This window comes from Drosophila suzukii, chromosome X (genome assembly GCF_043229965.1).
Source record: "Drosophila suzukii chromosome X, CBGP_Dsuzu_IsoJpt1.0, whole genome shotgun sequence".
NCBI lineage: Eukaryota > Metazoa > Arthropoda > Insecta > Diptera > Drosophilidae > Drosophila > Drosophila suzukii.
In genome coordinates this window covers 19,095,828-19,123,307 of record NC_092084.1, presented here as the reverse complement: position 1 = coordinate 19,123,307, position 27,480 = coordinate 19,095,828, and the positions used below count along the sequence as shown (strand labels likewise).

The 27,480-nt window shown below is 40.9% G+C and overlaps 1 protein-coding gene across 4 annotated transcripts; it reads left to right on the top strand.

Moving 5' to 3' along the window:
- The first annotated feature begins 315 nt into the window (after positions 1–315).
- Gmap (Golgi microtubule-associated protein) lies at positions 316–27,077 on the top strand. 4 transcript variants are annotated; one of them, XM_017068605.4, is made up of 7 exons: positions 316–715; positions 794–889; positions 19,661–22,548; positions 23,441–23,604; positions 23,676–23,879; positions 26,019–26,294; positions 26,355–27,077. In XM_017068605.4, the coding sequence occupies exons 1-7, from the start codon at positions 479–481 to the stop codon at positions 26,711–26,713; spliced, it is 4,224 nt and encodes a 1,407-aa protein (XP_016924094.2). In that variant the 5' UTR covers positions 316–478; the 3' UTR covers positions 26,714–27,077. The 4 variants fall into 4 exon arrangements, with proteins under 4 accessions (XP_016924094.2, XP_016924093.2, XP_065724099.2 ...); XM_017068604.4 differs by having other exon boundaries at positions 19,658–22,548; XM_065868027.2 differs by lacking the exons at positions 316–715; positions 794–889 and adding an exon at positions 14,641–15,045.
- The last annotated feature ends 403 nt before the right edge of the window (positions 27,078–27,480 follow it).

Genomic DNA, 27,480 nt, shown 5'->3' with positions numbered 1-27,480 from the left:
GAATCCTAAAATATCTGTTTTTGAAGAGGCGGAATTTGAAAATTGAGTTAATCATAAGTGTTTCGACGAAAGTTAAGGCAAAAATATATTTAAATTTTTACATATTTTTAGATTTGGGTTTTAAGCAATATTCTTATGTGAGATAGTTAGATAGATTAATTTGATGGATATAAGTAATGGATTGATAAATCGCTTAAAACAAACAAATTAAGTTTGAATTTTGGCACTTGGTGCCGTAGCAGCCAGCTTTCTGCCTGGCACGGCATCGGCCAGCTTGCCTATCGCCAATCGATAACTGGCCAATAACAATAACAATAACAAAATCAGCTGCAGTTTGTGCCACTGCCACGCAAAAAGTATCCAAAAAACCAAGCAAAATACCCCCAAAATCGCCGCGCAGTTGATCGAAACGAGCCCAAATTGACCAGCAGAGCCACGCCCACCGTCCGCCGCCGCCGCCCAGAAGAGAGCAGCGAAGATGTCGTGGCTGAACAGCAGTCTCAGCACGCTGAAGGGCCAGCTAACCAACTTGGCCCAGGAGGTTCTGGCCGAAACGGCAGGACCCGGCGATCTGGAGTACGAAGGAGCGCATGGAGCAGGAGCAGGAGAAGTCGGTGGCGACGATCAACAGACCAAGACAGCCCTGCAGCTGCTGGCGGAAACGCAGGAGCAAAAGGAGCAGCTGGACAGACGGTGCGAGGAGAAGGATCGCGAGGTAGGTCTGCACTCGCACTTTTGGGGCTTCTCCACTCATGGTTTCCATTTCCCACACCCCCCATTCCCCCCTCTACAGATTGCCGCCCTGCGACGCGAGGTGGCCAGAAACAAGCAGGAATCCAAGCAGGCAGGAACCACCAGCAGCACATCTTCGCCCGGGAAAACCCAATCGGTAAGTGACGATGGGAGCCAGAGGGACCTGCAGCTGGCAACCAGGCCATTTCCGGTGCCCACTCCGCATTCCGACTTCCAGGAAACACTACACTCCATCGTGGAGTGTGTTTGCCCGGCTTTATCGCTCAAAATAAGCAGCGATAAGCCCAGCTCGCTCTCGCTTTTGGCCACATATCCCTGAAATAATATTTAAACTGCGATAAGCTAGGAGTCGGCACTACCCTAGTTTTATCTGCTTCTCATTTTTACCTGATGCCACATCGAGTGGCCCACACAGAAAGAAATCTTGATGCGATATGATCTGATGATATGCAATTGAATGAACTTAGATCGCCAGAATATGCCTAATTCCGTTTCACTACGAGATTTTCAGGCATAAATCATGGATATCTGAGTGGCAACATTAAAAGGGCTTTGCAGAAAACAATTAGCATAATTATATAGAGAATTTATGAGAAGATCACTATCCGATATTACCATTAACTAAGAAAGGAAGCTACTTTGGCAAGCCCATATGATATAATCATATACCTTGCATATATATGTATGTATATATGATTAGTTGGTCATATGTTAAGTTAATATTTATATTGACGTATAAGAGAATTCCGTTCTGCATGTCTTAAGACATAAGAGTATTTGTCCTTTGGTTTTGATGTATGATAGAATTCCGTTCTGTATGTCATAAGCTATAGGATTATTTGTCCCTTTGGTTTTACTTTTCCGATTGTTCCTACGAGGCTATTAATATCTATTTTCCTGTCGTGCTATTTTATAAAAGTGAATTGGAATTTTCTATCGTTAGACCCCACAATCTGTTTGTTCCCATCGGGACTATAGGATATACATATTGTCCCAACGGTATCTCTCGGACTTAAGTACTGTCTACCATTTGATACGCACGATAGCTTTATAACTTTATAAACTTTAAAATATGTATACTATATAGGGTGGGAAATGTCCCTTTCACTGCGTTGCAAACTTATATTTAAAATTATATTACCCTTTGCAAGAGTATAAAAAGAAAACATTTTTAATCATTTCAATTTCGTCTTCAAACGTCAAAATAATATTTCTTTAAGCTGGTTTATAGTCCTGGAATTTGTAAACTTCTTCTTTGGTTCGGGCGACATTATAAAATGAATAATATCTATTTTATGTATTCCTTATGTAGCATCTTTTTTTCCCGTGCTGCAATGGAAAACGAAATTATGAAATTTCTATTTGATTTCACATTCGGCTGTATTTGCCTGGCTGTCATAAATCCCTAGTCTCCTTTCGATCACCCCATGTGCCTGTACATGTGCCTATTGGCCTTATCTGGGCGTGCAGCTAACCCTATCGCTGCCCTCCATTCGACGGCTGCTTGTTTAATTTACCGAATTATTTCTGATTAGGCAAGTCGCTAAAACGCAACCCTAAGTGCCTGCGATTCCCAACGAAGCTACGGGGTTGGTTTAACCATTATTTAGTGATATGCGGGGAGCTTGAGGGCTCCCTGAAGCACAACTGTACCTGTGTCAGAAAAGAACATGTATTAATATACTAACATATCTGTTCCAATATTATAATACGAATCATTAAAGATCTAGAGAGTAGAAATTTAATATGCAAATACTTGGGATGCCTGCGCAGCGGAGGTTAAGGACCTTAAGATCCTCCTTTTTTTAAATCTTTTTTTTAAGTTTACATTTTAATAAATATATGGTATGGATTTCATTTGAAAAAGAGTCAACAGATTACCGGTATCTGATAGTCGAATGCCTCGGATAATTTTTTAAAAATTCTGATTATAATAAGCTCAATATACGATTAGGTTTCCCGGTTCGTGAATAAAATTCTACGTAGTGATTATTTTGTTTAAAAAATACATTTAATATCAAGTACATATTAAGTTCACTATTCAATTCTAAGAGCACTTTCGAAATTGGCCATCTAATCGCTGTGAAATTATTTCAGTTTGTTTAATATTTTCTTTTAATGTGTCCCGATTCCTGAATAGCTTAAATCATATATTTCATCATATATCCTCTTAAACGTGACTGCTTTATATGGTTTATTTTATATAAACCTTGCATTTGTTGCACTTTTAATTGGTAAATTGATATTTATACGTCCGCCCATCGTTAATAATGTTTCATATAAACATGTACCTGATTAGCTAATCGAAAATGTAAAAATTATTTCCCAACGAATACAAGGAACATAAATTATATGAGAAAATTGCATCATTTAATATTTAGTGATAAAATATATACAAAGTGCTTATCGGGACAGGCGAAATCTAAACAGTCAGCGATGGGACAAATCGATATGGAAAACTGTTATCTGTATTATCTGTAAGTTAACTATTGGGATCCATTGTTGAGAACTTTTTCGCCATTTTTAGAGGGTATTTAAAAGATTTTTTTGTTTGCAACTTATTTTGGTCTACAATTTTTCAATTTTACTTACTTGATATTAACTCTTCTAATATTTTATAGTATTATAGTGAGGTAGTATGTTTTATAAGGTATACTAGTTTTAGTGTCATTTACTTTCTTGTTATATAGTTCCCTTCCATTAATGTTGGTATATGATTTTCCTGATTTTTCTGTCTGGGTTATCTCTGCGGTTATCTATTGGATCGATAGTTGGGTCACCATATTGTTTTGCATAATTGCGCCAGGCGGCCCGCGATAAGTGTGCACTCATCCCCATCCCCGATCCCCGATCCCATCCCCATCCCCCAACTCGAACTCCCATTCCATGGACATGACAATCTCCTCCTGCCAACCATTATCATCCCCATTAGGCGGGCATTTGGGACATCTGCAGGGCACCATGTTCGGGTTATCTTATCCGGGCCAAGCTGGCCAGGATCGAAAGGGGTTGGTGGCTGGATCTGGGTGCCTATAAAAGACCGGTTCACCTGCTGGCTGCCATTCATTCGGTTCCGTGTGATCGATCCACGTTGGGCCCTTCAAAAAAAAAGCCCGCATAAAGTGTTAATTTGTACTCAGTTTTTTTTTCCTTCTCATTCGGTGTGCCTAAAAATCGTTCAACTAAAAAAAATAGAAAAGAAAAAACGAAGTATAAACGCGATTTGCATTTGAAAATCGTGTGAAATTTTCTAAAACGGAGGCCAATTGCATTTTGTAAATTTTTCTTGTATTTTTTTGTTTGTTTGTTCTTGCATTAATTTTTTATTGCCGGAAGTTTCTCGACGACTGCAGTTTTTTTTGTCGTGTGCTCTGGTGTGTACTTTTCGGTATTTATTTTGGGTGAGTTGAAATCTATGTAGTTTTTTGTAACATTCTCATATGCAACAGGCAGGGAAATTAGTCTAATTGTCAAATTTAAAAACGCAATGATTTGGTGAGCAGCAGTTACGGTCAGGAATTAAAAACCCAAAAAAAAACTCGACACGAGGCAGCGAACACGCACCTGGCGTTGATAATGGGCTAACAAAAAGTGGGGAATTAGGGGAGATATTTTAACAAAAGTCCATTGTTGAGGAGACAGTTTAGATAGACAAATATACTAGTGAAAATATTTATGTTTCTGGTTATTGGCCAAAAATAACTCAAGAACTTGAAAAGCTAACAACATTATAGGAAAAAAAAATTAATAGAATTTTACATTTATTTATTTATTTTTCGTTTATAGTCACTGAAATACATTATTGCATTTTACAGAATAGTTAAAATCGAAGTACTTTTATCTATGTTAAACTAAATTGTAACTCAAAAAAGGTCATAATGTTGTTTTACAAATTATATAACAATTTAGCTTAATTGAATTTTCGTGATTTTTATATTTTGGAAATAGCGTAATAAAAGTTTTATTTTAGAAGCTGTATTTTTTAAAATATTTAGTATAAATAGAAAGATAATGGTACCTATTCATAAGGCGAGATAACAAAAAATGTATATAGAACATATTTTAGTCATATGTAGACTGTACTGTCACATATTCATATAAAAGTTGTTATAAAACATATTTTATTCAAGAAATACCCTTATACCCTTACATTATTTAATAAGTTATGTAGTGTAAACTTTAAAAAAACATATTTTTTTGAATTTATATATCCAAAATGGGTTCTGTTCCAATTTCTACCGAATTCGAAACACCAGATGGCGCCACTCACTGGCACTAAGCACCGGAAACACGCCATATTCGTCATATTGGCTGACTAAGTTCTACTTTACTGCCGGCTTATCGCACATACAGCCATATACATCTGTATATATTTCAAATATTTTTTGTGGATCGAAAGAGCAGCCCTCCATATGCATAATCATAATTATCGTGTACATATCATAGAGCTCTCCTGATGGCGTTCATCTTGCACAGATTTCATTAGAGCGGAAATGCTGATTGGTCGCTTGGTTGGCTCACCCGTTGGGGTCAGTGGGTGGGGGTGGGAGTGGGTCCGGTGGGCTGTTGGCAGGTGGTTACTCCATTTTTTTTGGACACGTCAACCGTCAAGAGCCAGAGCGAAACCGAAACCGAATCGAGTTCCATTTGATAAACGCGGTTTGTTACGCTCGGCCAAACTGTGTCAAATGTGTCCCAGCTGCACTTGTTGCTACCTCACTTTACCTGATCACCCTCAACCCTCCCACAGCCCCCATCCCCCCTCCAATAATCAGGGGACTGTGGGCGTTATTTCCCCATTGGCTACGGATCGCGAGGTCTCCAAGTCCCAATATGTCATTATTCTAAGCATTTTCATTTTTCCTATTTTTTTCTCGTGCCTTGCAAATTCGACATGGTATATATTACATTGGGGGGTTAAAATCTACTAATTAGAGATAGCTTCCTGATAGCTAATGAGCAAATTTCCTGAAAACAGCATATATGCAAAAAAAAGTTATGAAGTCGCACAAGTTTTCTATTGCCTTTCAATTGAATTAAATGAGTACTCTTTAGTTTGTACTTATTTTAATGGCATAAATGCTTTTGATTACCTCTATGTGTCGCGCTAGTGATCCACATATTTTTCAGAGCCCAACGAGTAACAATTTGTGGAATATGGTATGATTTAGATGGGGATTCGAACTCAAGATGGCTCCTAAAAACGATCGGTTTATAGGAAATATATTTGAGAGTTTCTAAAATGACATTAAAGTCATATATTGAGATGGTATAATATCGTTTAAGATACTTTATATTATCTTAGCTGTTGTTTTTTCTCAGAAATTTCTTTTATGTTTTTTTTGAAGGAATACCCCATATAGCATTTTTAAAATCTAATTCCCTGCATTCCCCATTTTGAATATCCGCAGGGTAACTCTTGGTCCACAGATATCTCCCTGAATTGTTCATATATTTTTTTAATAATGTATTTAATAATCGTAGTAACTATTGTTTGAACCTGCACTTATGGTCAGCGAAATCATTCAGCTATGATGATGACGATGATGATAATGCAATCATCAAATGGCTGCTGTCGTTGTATTTGGGCTCATCTGGGCACGAATGAGAATGACAATTTTTCGAGGTAGTGGCTGGTATTTTAGTGCAGTTGTTGTTGTCGCCCAACCACCCAACCACCCACGAGCCACCCACCATACCGCCCCCAATTCCCAGCAACTGACCCTCGGCCAATGAGATGTCAAACGTTGCATGTCGCTAAGTGCAGTTGCAGTTGCAGTTTAAGTTGCTGCTGCTACTGTTGTTGCTGCTTTTGCTGTTGCTGCTGCTGCTGTCAGAGGAGACCTGCAATTATTTTATAACATTTGTTGTTGCTGATGACTGACATTGTTCGGCTGCCCGTGGGTTCCTATAAACAATCAACGAAGCGAGCGGCCAATTTTCACTAACTGCCACCAACAACTTCAAAAACTCCAGCAGCAGCGGTGAAACGTGGAAAACGGAAAATGAGCTAGAAAATTAGATGGTAGTTTGGGCACCGCTGTTGGAAATGCTCTTTCAAGAACACTGATTTGAAATATTTCTTATCTAAAGTAAGTTTAGAGTAGGTAAATCGAAAGAAGGATGGAAGATATTATGTTCGATTTAATTAAAATCGATATTAACTTTGTATAGAGATACAGTGCTTTCAGTTTTGATGAGCTCGAATATTTTGAAAATATCGTGTTCAAAATACAGCAGTTCAAACTTAAACTTCTTTATTTTTTTATCTTTTTTGATTTTAAAATATTCTTAAACAGAAAAATTAAACAATAAATAGTTCGTTTATGAAAATATCAGTTAAACCTTTGATCTTGATTTTTGTTTGTTTTCTATTTTATTTTATGATACTTCTTCAAGCTAGATCGGTTTTTCTGAAAATCAAGAAACATATTTTATAAAGTTGTCTTTATCTTCCAAATGTCTTCGGTTACATTTCCGAATCAAATGATATCCTCTTGTAACGCAATTGTGTTTCCTTATTAATTTTCCATTCTTTTTTTCGCTATAATTCCAAGTAAGTGCTCATATTAATATACCTTTAAAAAGAGTGTGATAATACGAAATGAAAAGCGTCTGACTGGCACTTTGGAACAATGCGGGGGAACAGTACGGACCGAAAATCTTGGTCCAAATCAATTTGCTGCCTGTGAATGGGGACTTTAGCTTCAGCTTCCAACTCATTCTCAGTCACTTCCACTTCCACATCGAAATCCACATCCACATCCACAAACCACGTCCATTTCCGTTTCCATTTAGCTTCGCGTGCTTCTAACGAGCCGAGTCAGCTTTTGAGGCCTAAATGTCGCTGTCGAAGGGGCGTAGAGCATTGAGGGGGGTTGCTATTCATTTGCCAGAGTTGCCATGGCCACCAGTGAGTTGCTCAATTGGCGTCGCATTTAACCTTCGCATGTAATTGCATGTGTTTGGAGCCACCTCCTGAGATTTCAGTCATCAGATGCACATGCAGAACTCGGGCTCAAAGAGCAGGGGCGCGTTTAAGGGGGGCCATAGAAAAGGATTAAATTTAATGAGGAAGGAAGGGATAGCAGGGTTGCCTTCCACATATATGAGTATTAAGATAGGAGCAGTCAATCAAATTATTATTTAAGATGGCTAAGTGTTTTCATAGAAGAGGTACTCATTCATGGCAATTCTACATAATTTTGATCAAATAATTTAATCGTGGATCCGTAGCCCTGATCCTTAAACATGAATAACCCATCTAATCTTCAATCACAGAGTTAATTTCTCTTTAAATAAATACTTGTGATTTAGAATTAAATATATTTAATTAAAAACTTCTGATTTTAGGGTTCTTATATATTTAATCGAAAGATCACATTATAATAGATCATTTATTATTATAATATTAGTATATTAGCTTTTAAACTGGTTTTATCTCTTCTCAATCATAGAAATAGATCAGTTTTTATTCCTTATGTTATAAATATTTATAGTGTCTTTTCACTATAGATCTCATTATGCCAACCTCTGTAACCCCCTAATTTCCGTGCAACGCCTGTGCTCTGTAGCTCGGTTATCGAAATTGGCCAAAATGCATTTGTCACGCAAGTTGCTCGACTAGCCCCGTGTGCTGGCAGATTTGTGGCATTCTTTCGGCTGATTTATATCGAAGATTGACGGATTAGTTGGGGGCCTCCAATCGCAGCCCCTTTGCTTTGTCTACGAACTGGGCTTATTTTTCTTTGGCTCAATTCTCACAACCTTCCTCTTGGCCACGTTGGCAACGTTGGCTTGTGGCTCTAGGTCAGGTGTCTCCCGCCCACCCCCTTTTAGCAATTACGCAGCGCCACCCTTGCCCCAAAGTCGCCCCCCCTCGACAAAATGTGGCTGACTGGCGAACAAATGCTAATAAGCATTAAATTATGAAAAGATTTTTCGTTTGCAGGCCAGTCGGGCCGTAAATGACGAAATTTAAGCATCCATATATTTATGGCACAGAGTTTTTGCACTGGAAAACTACTGCGGCCAAGAAAAAGGGGGGGTCTGAAGTGTTTGGAGAAGGGCGAGGGGCTGCGTTTCGGTGATTTTTATTGGCAAGTCGCGCAGTTGCATAAACACCAGTCGGCGACGACAGCAAATGGAAATATGTTCACCTGTACGCCAAGGCAGAAGCCACAAAATACAGAAACAAAAGTTTGTATAAATTTCAAACAACGAACAACTAAAAACTTCCAACTAAAAAACGACCCAAAAAAAGGGAAACGAACAAGCCGGCGAATACGAAAAAAATAACTAGAACGCCCAAATGGCCCATAGTCCATAAAATAGCTGAACAAATTAGTGAACAAACGCAGTGATTCCCCGCCACTCTTGGCATTTTCCAATTAGCCATTTTCACTGCTGCCTTTTCCAACAGACCCCAAAAAATAATGCAGAAAGTAAACCTGTTTTAAAGGGTTTTCGTATACTTGAAGGTTAGGCATAGTAAGCCAAAGGAAAAGTTCTGTTTATCAAAGTATTTCTTCAGGAAAATCTTAAATATTTTGTACTTTGTTTTTAAATATATGAAAAACTGTTTTAAATCCATTTCTTAATATCAACATTCACGTTATTTATTTAACCATTATCAGTATTTTAACAAGGATGTGCATTAGTTTTCCTAAAACCAGAGTTTGTTTGCTCTAACTTAAATGGAAATGGGATTTGTTTGCGTACAAGAAAAGTTATTTTCCCCTGTCTTCATGTTTGCCTTTTCATTTAGTTATCGTTAAACGGATCTTGGTTGGCCCAAAACGAGAACAGAGGAAAATAGGTAAGCGGGAAGTGGGGAAATCTTAGAGATAAGATGGATAGATTGCGACAAAAAAATTTTGAACACGGAAGGTATTCTACGTAAAAATGGATAACACTAAAATATATTCTAATTTTATGAAATAAACCATAGAAATAATATTAAAGTATAACAAAAAATCATATATATTTTGGGGGTCAAGAAAAATAGACTTGGTAGCTAGGTAAAAATTATAGAAACTTTGGGCAACCTTTTTGAAAAAGATGCAATGCAAAGATACATATATCTGAATATTGTAGCGAGGTACTTCCAAATTATGTTGATTTCCCTTAAATGTCTGTACTCGTTGCACTCAAAGTCGAACTCAAGCGTATCTGTATCTTCTACTTCATCTGAACCCATATACATATATTCGCGTCTATGCTCGAGGTGTGCATCTTTGCATCTTAAATGGAACGGTAACGAACAGCCTGTGCGACCGAATTGAAGCGCGTTATTTGAATTTGATTTCTTGTCTGAATTTTAACAGCAATGTGTTAAATGAATGCCAACACAAGAGCCGGCGGCTCGGTCTTCATCTTTCTATCTCTATCTCTATGTCCATTTCCATTTCCATGGGGTCCGTTGCCAGGTAACTAGTATCTATCCATCCAGAGATACTCGCACCTAGCCGATCGCTCTCCAAGTGCTATGTAGTGCCCATTTACCTCCATTATCCGTTCTTTGGCTTCGACTTCTACTTCGACTTCTTCTCGCATCGCATCGTATCGTATCGTATCTCATCCCGACCGATCCGATCCGATCTGCTCTAGATCTAGTTGGACTGGCGACGTCAGAGCTCTACGTTTCGTCATCGATCCATCTTCGAATCGTATCCGTATCCGCATCCGCCAGTGGCCATCCGCATCTGGGTCTCCAGCTGTATCTTTCTCTAATTCTCCTTCGGTGACCGCTTTCTTTAACTTATGCACGTACCGCCTTTGTGTGCTGGTACCGTGTTTTCCACATATTGATCGAACGTGTGCAAATAAAATACAATTTAAATATTTATTATCTTTGCAGTTCGTTAGCATCTTGTATCTGTTTAAGACAGCGGTGTAGTTGGTGCTACTTTCAATGGGGGACTTAACCTAGTTTTTGGTCTGTTAATGGGATATGGTAATGTTTTGATCATGCTATTTAAAGTTTAGGGGGAATCAAAAGATCAAACGCTTTATAGGATAATACGCTGTTAAAATATTTTCAGATTAACTTTACCAATAAAATAGAAATTGAAAAAGATATATTTGCTAATAATAAACCGTTCCAGAAAATAATATCCCTATTTAAAACTGATCTTAAACCTAGGAAAGTTTATTTTTTGAAGGACATTAAAATCCCCTTTTAGCCACGCCCATGGATTGGTTTAGTTTGTGTGGCCTCAATACAGAGTGGGGTCGGCCCCTTACCACTATTTTTTACCTCTATTTTTTACCCCCCTCAAAGGTGTTTTCTTGGACATACAACCCCCCCCCCCCCCCCAAAAAAAAAAAAAGAGTATCCACAGAAAAACGAAACAATCCGAAGATGAAACCGATAAGAGGAGCGGGAAGAATTTATTATACAATCGATTTGAACAATTGGCGCCACAGAGACGGGACTTTTGGGGTGGGGGGGTCTGTACCCAGTACGCAGGGGTACTTAACGCATGTTAACGCCACTGTTAACTTGCACGCCCGATTGATATGGATGTGGAACAAGGAAGCTAAGTACAACTAAGGGTCCCCCCTTTCACGATTCGCTTTGCATTCGCAACAGAACGAAATGCATTTGAAAAGCGTTTTGTGTGTTTGTTAGTGCTGTTCTGTTGTTACAGTTGTTTTTCCCCCGCTATTGCTGATAAAAGAAAAGCCCCAAAACTAATTAACGCCTGCAACGTGTTTGCTGCCAGTATATAAAGGTGTATATATATGTATATATTTTTTTCCCAACCGTTGATAGTGCCCCCAAACCAAAAAGGTGCGAAAGAGATGGCCTCTATGGGTTCTAGGCGAGTGTTTGTACGCCTGTACATATGTATATTTCTACCTTCATGGGTTGACTGTATTTTTATCTGCTAATTAAACACAGACGCTCGATTGCGCCAGCAACAACAAAAACAATACCAAAAACACCAGTAATAACAGCCCGCTTAAAGTCAACGACGTGGCCATATGGAACACTCGCTCATACCACTAGAATCCCATAGAAGTACGTATGTATACCAATATTATATAGCCGAAAGAACAATTTCGAATTGTGCTTGCACAGCTAAAAGACCAAAAGTTGGGGTTTCGTTTTCCTTAATCACCGAAAAAGAGCAGAAACTCTACATGTTATCTACATGGCACGTAATATCTATATGACAACTTTTAGGGAAGGAGGTAAGGGCTTATCCTGCCGTCCCTCTCTAAGCCAAACCTTTTCCAAGAGTGTATGGGTGCGTGGATATCTTAGTTATTTGTTTTCTTTTAACAACTTGCTATCTCTTCGCTCTCGCAACAGGAAAAGTATAAAAATGAAGACCCAATACAGTCTAACGTCTATATCTGGAAAATATAAGGAATTAAAAAAAAATGTCTTATGAAAATCACTATAAAACAGATTTGTGTAAGTTTGTAGACTCGAACGAAGAGTCTATTAAAGTAAATTAATTTCGGAAATAAAATACTTAAAATATAAAGTTAGTGATACGTTACTGAATTTAATATACATGGAGCGTTGTTGCGAGTTCAATTCCACATGGTGAACTACATTTATTTTGATTTTAAGTTTTTACAAGATCGGAATATTATATTTTTCTTAAAAATGTGAGAGCTTTAATATTTTTGAAAAATAATCAAATCTGTATTGTAGCTTAGCTGGTAGTAAATAGGCTTTTCTAAAAGAGTGACAAGTTCAATTCCACCGGGTAGAAATAAATATTTTCAAAAATTTTTTTTTTTTTGTAAGTTTTTAATCATAGACTGTGGGAAATGAAATTTTTTTCTGGATTGCTCTATTACAAGATCGTGATAGAGTTGTTGGACTGTAGGTGAATTTGACGGGCGGTGCACTGTCGGCGGTGCGGCAGAGGGGCGGCAGAGGCGGTACAGACGACTGAGGAGATCGCAGATCAGAAAGCAGAGAGCACACAGCACTGAGCGCTGAGAACAAACAAAATGAGCAAAATAAGCAAATAAAGCCGTCTCCAGCGGTACAACAACAATAGCGAACAACGACAACGACAACTATACCACCACACACATACATTAACAATTCTTTAAACAACAAAATGAAAAAAAAAAGGAAAGAAAATAAATAAAAACAAGGAAGAACGCTATAGTCGAGTACCTCGACTATCAGATACCCGTTACTCAAAGGGAAATGGAGATATGCAAGCAGCAAAGCGAAATTAAAATGCGCCACCTACCGGCGGTAGACAGATTTAAGCGTTATGGGCGTTAGAGTGGGCGTGGCAAATTTATTTTTGGATCAATCGATAGGTATTGACGACACGAATACATTTCAGTTAAAATTTTTCATCTAGCATCCAAATTGTGGGCGTCACAGGTTTTCGCGGTTTGTGGGCGTTTAAGTGGGCGTGGCAAACTTTTTTTTAGGTCAATCGATAGGTATTGATGAGAACAATACATTTCAGTTAAAATTTTCTATCTAGCATCAAAACTGTAGGAGTTTCAGTTTTGGGCGGTTTGTGGGCGTTAGAGTGGGCGTGGCACTCTACTGAAACAAACTTGCGCTGCGCAGGAATCTCAGGAATCTGCGTGCCTAATCCCAGTATTGTAACTCTCATAGTTTCCGAGATCTCAGCGTTCATACGGACAGACGGACAGACGGACAGACGGACAGACGGACAGACGGACAGACGGACATGGCTAGATCGACTCGGCTAGTGATCCTGATCAAGAATATATATACTTTATGGGGTCGGAAACGCTTCCTTCTGCCTGTTACATACTTTCCGACGAATCTAGTATACCCTTTTACTCTACGAGTAACGGGTATAACAACAACAAACGTCGCTTAATTTCAAGTTAAATAGCCGACGCGCATTATTTGAGTTTTGAAATGGAGAGCAAGTCGAAGTTGCTGGCTACGTGTGCATATCGCTATATATCCATATATACCCCCAGACCCATACTCGGTGTCGAGTGAGGTTATGTACGCCACGGAGCAGCAGCTCCCATGATAAATGTCTTTCCATTTTATCCATTAACCCCGTCGTCGGTGCTATCTCCCCACCTTATTCGGTCTTTATCTCTGATTTTATACCTTTCATGTGAATCAGACTTATGAATCACACATGAGATAGGGCAAAAACGTTAACTAAAAGTCCTGTTTGTATTATCCTTTGAGCTTTGTCGGAAAGATTGAACACTAGAGATTGTATTGATAAAATATATTAAATATATTAATATATCTATCTTATATATAAAGTAGATTGCTTAATTTGACAAATTGAATTAATATCTGTAAAATCAAGGTTACAGAGCAAAAAAAGGTTATTAGAAATTAGTGCTGTACTCGCCAAAACACATTTTCATTAAGTGATGCGAAACTGTAATATGATATGATAAAGAAAGTAATTGAATAATAGTTATGCTCTTGATATGTTGGCAATATCCCAATATGATATGCCGCCCGATTAGATTTTCAGATTTGCTGATAAGCGACTGAAAAACTAGATATATATATGTACTTTATCATAGTGCTTATACTAGTTTAGATATGTTTTTGGGGGATCCTTTCTCGCCTTAAAATCATTTAAAAATATATTTCTAGTTAAGAATTGGAACCTCAAAACGTTCTAGTGTTTCTTGTTTTAGTATTCTTCAACTTGTAGATTTGATAGTGATCCTTTTTCGCGCCATCTAACGTGTTCTTCCCTCTCCCTCTCTCTTCTCATCTCGCTCACTCTTCGACTGCGCTTCGTGTCGGGCTTCGTTATACTTTTTTTTCGTAGCGTAGGCTTCGGCTTTGGCTTCGTTTTCAGCTTCGGCTGCAGTTCCGTCGCATGCGATCGCCGGTCGCTATTTCCCGCAGCGCGTTGCACACAGCGATCACTCGTCGATCGGTCGCGCAGCGGATTGGACGTGCCGGTATTATCGCTCCGCTTTCTACCGCGTCTGCGCCGGCGTTGCCACCCCCTCGAAACCGCCCCATAAAAAAATTAGTAGAAAAAAAAAAGTACAAAGAACACTGCCATTGCTAAAGTTTAACTTTACATTTTTATTCCGTCTATTGCTTAAAATTAGCAACGCGTAATCAAGTGTAAAACATTATTCGAACCTACAATTTTTTTTGTTCAACAACCCAATTTTTTTTTTATTTGTTTTTTGCTTGTGAACAACGGGAATTACTGAGTAAACGAAAAAACTGAAAAAAACCCACAAAATCGCAAAAAACCAGAGGCAGAATTTACTGCCTAGCTGCCAAATCGAAATTGAAAATCGCCGCTCAGCTGACGAGTAAAAACTGTAAGTTGTTGCTAAATGTAATTGTTGCCGTCAGTTAATAATGCCCATTAGCTGGGGGCCAAGGGGAAGGGACTCGGGGTTCCAGGGGTCGCCGTAGACTCGAGAGTGACTTGGCTTAAACTTGAGTTATTCCTCGCTTTTTGCCTCATCTTTTTCCGTTTAAGCCCGCCTTGACTTTCGACTTTTGTCGCATCTTGACATCTCCTCTTATTAACTATGTAATTTCCTCTTCGTTTTATTGCACTGCTCATATGACCAACTCAAATTGTTAGAATAGTGTGAGCAAAAAAGAGTCCTAAAGTGTGAAATGCAGAGTACATAGTATTAAAATTGTTGAATAAGGGATAGGGAATAATCTAAGAAGACACCTTATTTTAAATATTTATAATAAGAAATTAGGTATTTCTATGCTATTCTATTTTAACAACCGCTTTTTGTTTCAGTGGAGAATCAATAAATCTCTGTTCTAGATTGTGTCATAAATTTTCCAATATTAAGAACATGTTCTTCTTGAAACCACTGTAGATTGTGTCATCACGAGAAGAGCACGTTTCTTTTATAATCTTCAGTGCAGAATGATATACAATAGAGTCTGGCCGAAAAGCAGCTAGACGACCGAATGGGGAACGAAATGGGGATCGGAATTCCTGAGATAAGGATTTGAAACTTTCCATGGGCAACATATCAAGGTGGAGCACCACCCTAATTAAGTTAGTTCTTATCGCCATTGTTTCGGCCATCTAGTAATTCGTCACTTTCGATTATAGTCCAATCAGTCAAAAGAGATTTGGGCCATTATTGTTCTATAACTTGCATTCCGAATTAGGCAATTAACTTTTAGATATTTAACTGGAATGTTACTTGCGAAGTATAATTATATTTAGATTATATTTATTTATAACAACCGAATGTCTGTTGATATCTTATTACCAGGAAATTCCCAGCAAATCGTCTAAACAATCCCAGTCCCATTACCCTTTGTTCGGGGGATCGAATCGTTTTTATAGGCACATAACGAAGAACTTAGCTCAGCATTGTTCCCAGTGATTTCTGGGACCCTCGGAAATCTCAAATTTGCTGACACAGAATTCCCGGTATGGCCAGTGTTTGAATTTCGCTGCGGAATGACGGGAACCAAACACCAGAAATAAATCCAGCCAACGACCCAAAGTAGAGCACATTCTGATAAGCTCGGATTCCAATTCCGATTCGAATACCGTATACCCCGAGTCGCCTTACCAGATCCTAGACTATTTCAGGAGTTGGGTGAAGTACTGCTGGAATCGGATCGTCTCGTATGGTATACAGTATCGAGTGATTCAACCTCATCGAGGGGCCTTGCCCGTTGAAAAAAAGCACGCAACCCTTTTGTAGGCATTCGGTTAATGTTTATTTATAAACAAAATTCGAAATCGCACTGTATGGAGAAAAGGGGGATCTGCTGATATCTTTGTGGCATGGTACCGATAAGATTGCGAACCGGGCTCTTGGAAACGACGTCAGCGGGGTGGCATGACTAAAGCGAAAGCGATTCAAATTAATATTGATCGAGCAATGCTCCGCACATTTTTGTTTGTATTTCCCGATAATTGCACACTTTCCGATATTGCTATATATATTATTTTCCCAGTCAACTTCATTTGAACTCAAGTATATCGTCAAGCCTCTCTAGCTTGTTCGTTCTATGAGGTCTTTAAAAACTAAAAACAACTACTTTTAATTTATAACAATAAGATTGGGTTTTTATAGTTCTTTTTCTAAGAATTAGTTGATTATTGTTCTTATCAGGTATTATTTTATAAGACAACACTTAACTGGTCAACAGATTGATATAAGAAATAGTTTGTTAAACGCGTAGTACTTTTCTTTTCTATATTTCAACCGGAAAGGCTGTGCAAACCCAACATTTTTATGTTTTTAGTGACGTGAAACGTGATATTGTTTCATAAAATTTCACTTTGAAATTTAGATTTGCGTTATCAAATTTCAGCTGTATTTCTTTTCTTACGCAAGTGACACATTTTGTTTTGGGGAAATGAACTATGTGCGAAACTATTTCTTGCGTACTTCCGGTTGCTAGGCGGCCGTATTCGAGGCATTTTTCCGCACCCTCCGTGAAACCCCGAAAAGCACCGACAACCTGTTGCTTAACCCCTGTGCCAACACATTACCATTTTATCTTATCGAGGCGGGAATTTTCGGTGGGTTCGCTCTCGTTTATGGCTGCTCAGTGCGTTTGTCTATGCCCGACCATATATCTTTCTATATGACCCGCCCATATAGCCGCAAAGTACACGTTCGTAGAGATTACATATATCATAACGTATCATATCATATCATATCAGAGGTGTCACGACTCGAATTGATCAATTGCACTGGAGATCGCCGACGTTTGGATCGGGGTCTCGAAAAGGCCTCTAAAGATCGCAGACCGGTGAGCGTGAATAATATTACCAATATTTGTTAACGAAACACAAGTGTTTTTCACACCCAAACTACATGGCAGCCATGTTGCAAGTCGTTCTCCGGTCTTTGGTCGCCAGTCTACGGTTTACAGTCTTCGATCTTCGGTCTCCATTCTCCATTCTCCGTTCTCCATTCTCCATTCACCGCAAGCTGTTAATGTTGATAACCCAGTTTGCACAAGTGTCTTTTCGGCTTTTCTGCCTTTCGATACCCTAACCGGGCCGAGAGGGTATAATTACAGACTCATGAACTGGAAACGGGAAGGCGGAATGCCGGCCGAACAAACAAACGAAGCGCAGGGCGACAACGGATCGTCGGTTATATGTAGTTATATACATAAATGTCTATATGCATGTTACGAGATCCGAGTGTGGGAATGGTATTTCTGGCAGTTTCCCCTCAGGATTTCATTCGGTTTATCTGGGATCATTTGATTGTTTATCCTCATATGTTAGTTCTAGGGCTCTTTGATCGGTTTTTAGGATCAAGATATGAAAGTATGCGGTTTATAGTAACGATAACTCTTTGGTTATGCAGGCTTAAAATAATATAGTTGTTAATCCTATTCAAGAAAACCATATATTTTAATGTTCAGTTTTAACTCGCTACATTTTTATCTTACAAGTTTTGTGCTATACATATTGTAAAACCTAATGAGACCATAAAATATTTCCTAAAGTGTGAAAAAAACTCTTGATTTGTTAGTTATTTTTTGCAAAACACTCATCTCAGCTTTGAAAAGTATCACTTATTTCGGTTATCGTTAACTAAAACCCCATTCCAAACGATTTAATTTATTTAAATGCCTTGCAAAATGTACCGCTGTGATTCATCTTCATAAATAGTGAGATGTGTGCATAGACACATGCATGTCGTTTGAACTAATTTTAATTAACTGGCTATTTTCACAAATATTTATTTCGTGGCCCGTTTCACGTTGCCGTTTTTGTTTTGTTAATTTTATTTAACCCATTTTTTACGGCTCCGGCCATTTTGTTGGCGCCCGCTAAGCGGTCTCGTCATGGGTTTTATGGGGATTTCGTTGCTGGGACCTTATCGCGAGGGTTGTCAGCGTCGCAGTCGCCGTTGGCAGAGGCAGAGGCAGCGACAGAGGCAGAGGCGGCCATCTTTGCTCAACTCATCCATAAACTCATTAACGTGCGCATGTCTCACGCGCTGCCTTTGCCGCCGGCACTTGCACCTGTCGTCCCCACCTGAACCTCCTCCTCCGACTCCTCCACCTGCCATTAGCGTCTGTCAATTGACCTGGTTTGCCCATGGGCCTGGGGGAGGGGGGCCGGGAGGCATCTGGCTGGGCGGTGGGTGGCCAAGTGGGCGACGCATGCGCAACAGGTGCCAGAAGACTCCGATTGGCGGCTAGGATATAATGAGCTTCGAGCTGTGAAAACGGCCCAGCCAATCCAAACCCATGGGTTTTTAGGTACAGTTCAGTTCACTTTTAAGTTTAATTTCCTAGGATATATGTATACATTTGTAGTATATATTCATAATAATATATGTAATACATATAGGGAAATGTACTTAAATGTACTGGAAAATTAATGAAACGTGGGTTTCTTGATTTACTCATGAAAATACCACTTTAATCTTGTTAAAAAATGCCATGCTAAATAAATAATCAGACTCTTAACAATTTTTTAAGAAACAAAATATCGCTAAAAATTATTATTATAAAAAATAATTTTTTTAGTGCAATTTTTTAAGCGAAAAAGAGTAATAATTTCTTATAATGATTTTTTTAACGTTTTTTGAAGTGAACAAATATTGTTGAAAAAATAAATATTTTTATTTTAAATGATTAAGTTAAACTATTGCAATTTTTTTACTGTTCCTGTTATTTATACAATATAATACCTAGTCGTGAATATTAAGTCTAACAAGATATTACGTCCAGTAATTATCAAAATAATTCAAGTCTAAGTACAGTTGAGCTAACACGTTATAAAAATCCAACTAAAACTCTATAAAGATTTATGCATCTCCTTTAAGTAACTAGTTATCTAAGAGGGATTGTTAAAAAACGCAACTAAGCAATCTTTTCGAATGTACACCTCGAATCCATACACTATTTGACCTAATTGTCCCCATTTTTTCGCCCTTTTCCATATATTTTCTCCCGCAACAGCAGAATGAAGATCAGAATGTGGAGGACAGCTGGTGCTGGGAGCCCGATGGAGGCGACGAGAAGGGGGCCACAGGATCAGGCGATGCAGCGAGGTCCAAGGAGTCGGACCTGGTGGACATCGCCCTGGGAAACGGCGAGGTGGCCCGGCTAAACAACCGCATTGCTGAGCTGGAGCAGCTCAATACACAGCTGAATGCCTCGTTGGAGGAGCTGGACTCGCAGCACGAGCTGGCCATGCAGGATGTGCTGGAGCACAAGACTCAGCTGGCCGGTCAGGTGGCGAATCTCAAGCAGCAGCAAGCGGATCGCCTGGTGGAACACGAGTTGGCCAATGCCAGGCAGCAAAAGCTGCTGGACGAACTGCGTCAGTCGGCCGCGGTGGCCAAGGAGCAGCAGGAGCAACTGCAGCACCGGGTGGAGCTGCAGGAGGCGGAGCTTAAACGCAGCGTCATGGAGCTAGCCGAGATGCAGGAGCTGCTGGAAAAACGGGGCCAGGACAATGCCGAGCTCATCGAACGCGTTCGCCTGGCGGAAACGGAGCGCGACAGACTGCTCAAGGATCTGGAGGAATCTCGGCTGGCCAAGGAGAAGAAGAACTCGGAGTCTTCATCGAACAGCTCTTCCACGGGCAAACACAGCGAGGATGAGTTCATAGTGGTACGCCAGGCGGATGCGACGGGTTCTGGCTCCGCTTCCGGCTCGGATCCCGATCCAGATCCCGAGGTCACTTCGCCGCCCTCCAAGGAGAAGCTGCGCGATCGCCTCGTCTCCCTGGAATCACAAATCTCGGAACTGACCCTGACCAACACACAGATGCAGGATGCTCAGCTGGAGAAGCAGCTGGGCATCAATTTGCTGGGTGAACAGCTCGCGGAATTGGAGAAGCGTCTGCGGCTCAGCGAGGCGGAGAAGGAGCAGCTTCAGTTGGATCTGCAGCTGCGATTGCAGCAACTGACTGTGCAAAACCAGGAGCTGAAGCTGCATGCCGAGGCCGAGCAGGAGGGCCACGCCCAGGACCTCGAGGAGCAGCTGGGCGCCTTGCGGCAGGAGAATCAACGTTTACGCCAAGAGCTGGACACCAGCATAGCGCAGGCCAAGTTCCGACAGGCCATAGCCGAGGAGAAACAGGAGATTACGGATCTGGACGACACAGATACGACGGAATACGGCACCTATGAGCTAGACAAGCTGCGTGCCCTGCTCCAGGCCGAGATCGAGGATCGTCTAGGCAGCTCGCAGCCCCAGCAGAAACTGGAGCGGGCTTGGAACTCGCTGTCCGAGCGCTGGCACCGCCTGGACACTGTGGAGCAGCGACTGGTGGATGTGCAGAACCAACAGCTGGTCAGTGAGCACGAGAAGAAGACGCTTGAGGCGGACATCTCGCAGTACATCCTCCAGTGCGACGAGCTGATGAAGAACAACGAGCTGCTGCTCAACGAGCTGGACAAATACAAGCGCAACAAACTGGAAACCATCGAGGAGCACCACGAGGAGACGATCGTGCAATTGGAGGCTCAGCTGGAGGAGGCCAGGCACCGGTTGGAGGCTTCTCTGTCCTGCCAACAGCAGATGGAAACTAAACTGTCGTCCAGCCAAGAAAAGGCTCCTTTGGAAAGCGAACTGCTGGCCAAACTAGAGCAGAAGGTGCAGGAGCAATTGCAGCTGCAGGAACAACTTACCTCCGCCAAAAAAGAATTGGCCGAGAAAACTAAACTGCTGGATAGGAATGAAGAGCAGCTAACCAAGCAACAGCAGCAAATTCAGGAAGATCAAGAAAAACTAGCAGAACTTTCAAAGCTGCGTGAAACCTTGCGCCATAAAGAGGATGATCTTAATAGTCTAGAGGAGCAACTAACCTTCATCAAACAGGAACTGGAAGAAAAGTCCAATCAATTAAAGAACAGCCAGGATCAGCACAAAATCCAGTTGGCCAAAATCCAAAATCAGCTGCAGGTCGAGCAGGAGAAGCTACGGGAGCAGCTTCAACAGCAGGAGAGGTTGGAGCAGCAGAAGGAACTGATGGAGGTGGATCAGAACCAACAGCTGATTACCATCAAGAAGGAGCTGGCCGAGGCAACCAGTCAACTATTTGAATGCCAGGAGAAGCTCACCGTAAAGGAAGCCCTGCTGTCTGAGATCCAACAGCAATTGCTGGAAGCTAGCGAGGAAAAGACAAAGCTACAAGAGCAACTCCTCAACAAGGAGCAGCAATCGGGCCTTAGCACTGAGCAGACTAGCCAAATCCAGGAGCTTCAGGAGCAGCTGCTGACCAAGGAGCAGGAAATACAGAAAAACCAAGCGGAACTGGCGAAACTGCAAGAGGCACTCCAGGCCAACGAAGAGCAGCTCCTGGCCAAGGCAGTAGAGCTTCAGGCCATGGAATTGCAACTCCAGGAAAAGGAATCGCAACTCCAGAGCAATCAGGCAGCCGATCAAAGCGAGAACCTGCAGCAGGCAATCGATGCCCTGGGCCAGGAGAAGAATGAGCTGATCAAGGCGCTGCAGCAGAAGCACCAGGAGAACACCCAGTACTATGCGGAGATCCAGCGGCTGCAGCCCTTCGAGCAGCAACTCAAGGATCTGGCCAAGGAGCGCGAGAAGCTGCAGGATCAGATCGCATTCCTCAAGGAGAAGTCCGACATACTCACCACGAATCTGCTGACGGAACAGACCAACCAGCGTCTCTTGCAGCAACAGCAGGCGGAGTCGCAGGAGCAGCAGGCCAGTGTACAGCGGGATCTGGAAAGATTGCGGGCGCATCTGCTGGAGGTCGAGGAGTTGCACACCCAGGAGACCGTGGAGCTGCAACGCGATCTGGAAGAGTCACGATCCCGTCAAGCGGTCCTCGAACAACAGGTGTCCAAGTCCAGCACGGCCTACACCTCAGCCAGGTACGAGTCACCTTGGATCGCGCTGGCCGCCATTAGTCACAGCGGCGATAAGCGATCGAAGCTGGCTAATTGCATTCGCCACATGTTCCCACACGTTTCCAACCACCCGCAACCACCCACTGCATCCCTCCGGGGAAATTGGACCGTGCAAATTACCGGCCATATTTCCGCATGCCTGGTGGCTTGTGTTATCGCCAGCTGGAAAATCAATTTCGAGTCGCTAGGCTGTCGTCACTGGGTGCTCTTATATAAGAGTCCTTTCCTCATCCAGTAAAATCAATATAGGGATAAAAACAAAAAAGTATTGGGTTTTTAAAGTTACAGCCTTTCAAGATTTCTCAATGAGTTATTAAATTGATTATTAGAATACATATCAAAATAGTTTAGAGTTTGTTCAGATTAATTTTAAATAATCAGAATAATATTGAGCCAAGAACAACTTTGAAGATTTTTATAAATATTCCTATTTAATATTTGAACTTTCTTGATTTTATTGAAAACATTATATAATATAATAGAATAGATGTTGAAAAAGGCTTAGGCTAAATGATAGATTCAAAAATAAGCCTTAGAATTGTGTATTAATTTGAAGCCTATCGGGAACGCAAATCTTTTCAATTTAATTAGGGCATTTAAAAAAGGTTGTGTGTGAGCCAAGCTTCATTTTCATTAAAGGGAAAGTTTATAGAGGTATTGACATCAAATTAAATACTTCGAAGAGAAAATTTATAGTAAAATAATAGATAGTTTAAAAACTTTGGATATTATGTATGCGGTATTTTAAAAATAGAGATTGAAAACGTTAGGGGATGTTAGTAGATTAAAATACATAAATAACCCTTAAGTATAAGAATAACCTAACATGTTCTATATTTCTCTATTTTAACTTCAGTATTCGGGCCAATCAGCAGGCGGAAACGCTTCAAGCGCAGCATGCTCTGCTCCAGCAGCAGCGGGATGAACTGCTGGCCAAACTGGGCCAGTACGAGGATCGCGAGCTGAAGCAGCAGGCGGCGCTCACCAATCTCCAGTGTGCCCTGGAGCAGTTCCAGAATGGTAAATATATATATTCCTTTTCCCAAGGGAAAGGAAGATGAGTACTAACTGAAGATCTGTGACCATGTCAGACAAAGACCACGACATTGAGATGGCCACGCAGCGCATCCGCCGCGAGATGCAGACCCAGTTGGACCGACAGGGTCAGCTCCAGCAGGAGATGGGTGCACTGCAGCAACAGCTGGCGGAGGCCAACCAGGGATTGAGGGCTGCCGCCCGGCTCTCCGATCAACTGGAGGCCGGTCAGCAGACGATCGCCGTTCTGCGGGATGAAGGTGAGTCGGGTTGAGGATTGGGGGAGGATGAATCACCATCAGGTGGTTGAAGCGGTATAAGGAGCTCCATCGCGGAGCTCCCTGTGTGTGTTTATCCTCCAGATTTTGTTGACTAACCCAAAAACCTGTTGAAGCACCCCGGCATGTTTTTAACCCACGGTGTTGCACCTTCAAAAATCCTTACAAAAAACAATTGTTAATTCCCACTAAAATCACGCATTCCACAAAAAGGAAGTTTATAGATTATAATTATTGTTTTTTTTTTTTGAGAATGAGAGAAAGTATGCTAGAGAGAAAGTTAAAGATTAAGAGAGAAAGAGAAAAGTGCCACCTCACACGATTCTCAAAGGTAAATATCAGCTGGTAATTCTGGGAGCTAAGCCTAAATATGAAACACTCGGAATTTCAGTTGGTATCGACTTTTTTGAATTGCATTTTATCACCAAAGCGCAAAAACCGAAACCAAACACCAAAAAAAAAAGAAAAAATCCTACAAACATTAAAAAAAAAATCACAAGAAAAACCACACAGAAAAACCAAAGAAAATACTCGTTAGATCGCACCTACGGCACGTGGCAAATAAAAACTGTATTGGCTGTTAACTGCTCACCTCACAACAGGTAAACGACTAATTTGTCCGCTTGTGTGTCCGTTGAAAGCAGCTGAATAACCCCCAAAGTAGTAATTTTTAATAACCCATTAATGTTGCACCCCACAAGAAAATACCTACACAACAAAAAACCCACTGCAAACCACAAGAAATCGCTCGAAACTAGGCACCTTCAATGTTGTCGACTAATTAGAAAACATTTAATGTATCCTTATGTTGAGTAGTAGTAATTTTAGATCTTTTGTATCGTTTCAATGTTGTGCGAAACCCATAAACAATTAGAAAAGTGTCAGAAAAATACAACGTGTTAAATATGTTTGCAATATTTTTCGTTTTTAATGCTTAAACATTTTTATTTTAATTAAATTTTGTAGTTTTCTGCACTTCTGTTTTTAAAACCCACACAAAGTAGTTTACTCAAAGCTTTAACCCCTAAACCAATTATTGTATCTTTATTTAATCACATATCTGTTGTTGCCCGCTGCGTTGTTGCTTAACTATTATTGTATCTTTTGCATTTATTATTTTATTTGATTTGATGTTACTTTGGTTATTACTTGATTTGATTATGATTATGATTATGTACAAGCTATGATTATGAGTGTTTGAACACAAGACACCCAGACACGAGGACCTCTATAAACCGTAAAAAACCGTAAACCGTACCATCCGTTATCCGTAATTCGTAACCCGTAATCCGTACCAAACAAAAAAAAAAACAAAAAAAAAAACAATTGTATCTGCAGCATTGAATAATCTCAATTTGTAAATGTGAGCGATTTGAGCCTTTGACGCACTCACTTTGCAATTGGAGATTGCTCGAGACTGCGGCATATGCCACATTATTATGTACACACCTATATATATATATATATAGCCTATATATCTGCCTATATCTACTCTGCATGTCTACATTATGCATATATATAACTCTGTACGTATCTATCTCCCTATGCCTCTAAATATCGTATGGATATGCTGTCTGAACTGTTTCCGTTGTCGTATACTCGTTACCCCATCCTTGTTTTTTTTTTTTGTCTCCTTGAGTTTGTTATTTTGATTTTTGAACTTTGCATTTGCATTCGAATTTGAGTGATGTTTCCCCTGCGTCCCAGCAATCCACAATCCACAGTCCACAGCCAGCTGAAAGCAGTCCAGTTTAGTCCAGTCCCATCCAGCCAACGGAGCAGATTAATCCAACGAGAGGTAGAGGCCCCACCATTACCATCCCTCGCGAAGTGCAGGATGGATGACAGCCCCAGGAGCAGCGTCTGTACGGTTGAGTATTACATCAGGTACTGGTGTGCCTTAAATCCAACAACCAGTACTTATGTCATACTACGCCGTGCACCGATCGCACTAACCGCATGCCAAGAAACCACGCGCGCGCTTCTCTCCCACGGATGTGCCCTCCATGATCCTCCAACACCTCCAACACACACACACACTCAGCTACATTGCATCCACCTGGGTCCTACTCCAAACTAATCCTTCTGCCCATATTGTGCTCATTTCTTTCTGTCGCCCAGTGGAGAGCCTGAAGGAGGCCAATGGCCAGCTGGAGCAGCGGCTCAGCAGCAGCGAGAGCAGCCAGACGGACAAGATCGACAAGAGCCTGATCAAGAGCTTGCTTATTGGATATGTGGTCAGTGGTCATGCCGGCGACAAGCAGCAGGTGCTGCGCATGATCTCCTCCGTGCTGGACTTCAATGCCCAGGAGGCGGACAAGGTGGGCCTGAATAAGCAGCAGAGCAGCTGGCTGGGCTCTATTTTGGGTGGGGGTTCCGCCCCAGCAACGGGTTCAGGTGAGATACTAAGATTATGAAACATTCAAACCCATATTAATGAGTAACTTCCTCTACTAGGATCCTCGCGTGGCAATGACAACCTGGTGCAGGCCTTTGTTCAGTTCCTGGAGCAGGAGTCACAGCCGCTGGCGCAACTGCAATCGAGACCCACACTGTTGAGCATGTCGGGTCAGATGGATGGGGCCACATCCTCCTCCTCAACCTCCTCCTCCGCCGCCGCCGCTGCCAGCACTCTTCCCCTGCCGACGAATGCACAAATCCCCAGTACGGCGCCTCTGGCAAGTCAGCAGGATCCAGCGGCTCCAGGAACACCGCCAGTGGGTGGATCACCACAATCGCTGGCCATGGGCTCCAACGAATTCGCACCCTCACGCAACTCCAGCTCGATATTGAAGGACATCCTCAGCGACTCCTGATTGTTGTAGAAACTCCATTATTCTTTTGTCGTCGCGTGTTTTTTTTATTGAGTAATTTTAGCATATTTTTATGAAATTCGTAAACGTGCAATCGGCGCCTGTATTCCCAAACGTATGTCCCAAAACGTATATCTCGCTATTATATACATATATATATATAAACCCGAATGGATCCCCCCACTGTACAATGTCTGTGTGTGTATATGTGCAACGCCAGCAACTTGTAAATATGTAATATGCAATTTGAACTTGTCAACAGCAATGGGGTTAAAAAACCAATGTTTTTCCCCGTTGACACGCCTTCACAGCGGCCTTGCTAATGACTAGCCGCCAAATAATAAACAATTAAACAAATACAACACTATTTAATGTTTTTATTTCGTTTGAAAAGGGAATTCCAATTGAGAAAAAATTGCACACCCATTAAAAATAAAACAAATCAAGGCTTTTAAGTACATACAATATAAGACTGCTGCCTTTTTCGTTTATTTTTTATTTCTACACATCTCGCTTAGTAGGTTTGCCTATAACATTTCGATAAACTCTTTGAAATCGTTTGCTAAAACACACGTAGGACACGATCCATTTACATTGGTTATGGCCATGGATGGCTGCTGGCTATCTCAGCGTTAACAACATTTAAACATTTCTACACATCGTAAACAGGATCTAGACTTCTCATAAATATCAATCGCTCTTTGTGTTCAATTTTTTTTTGTTTGTTTCGTTTTTGTTTTATAAAAATATACAATTATAAATATAAATAT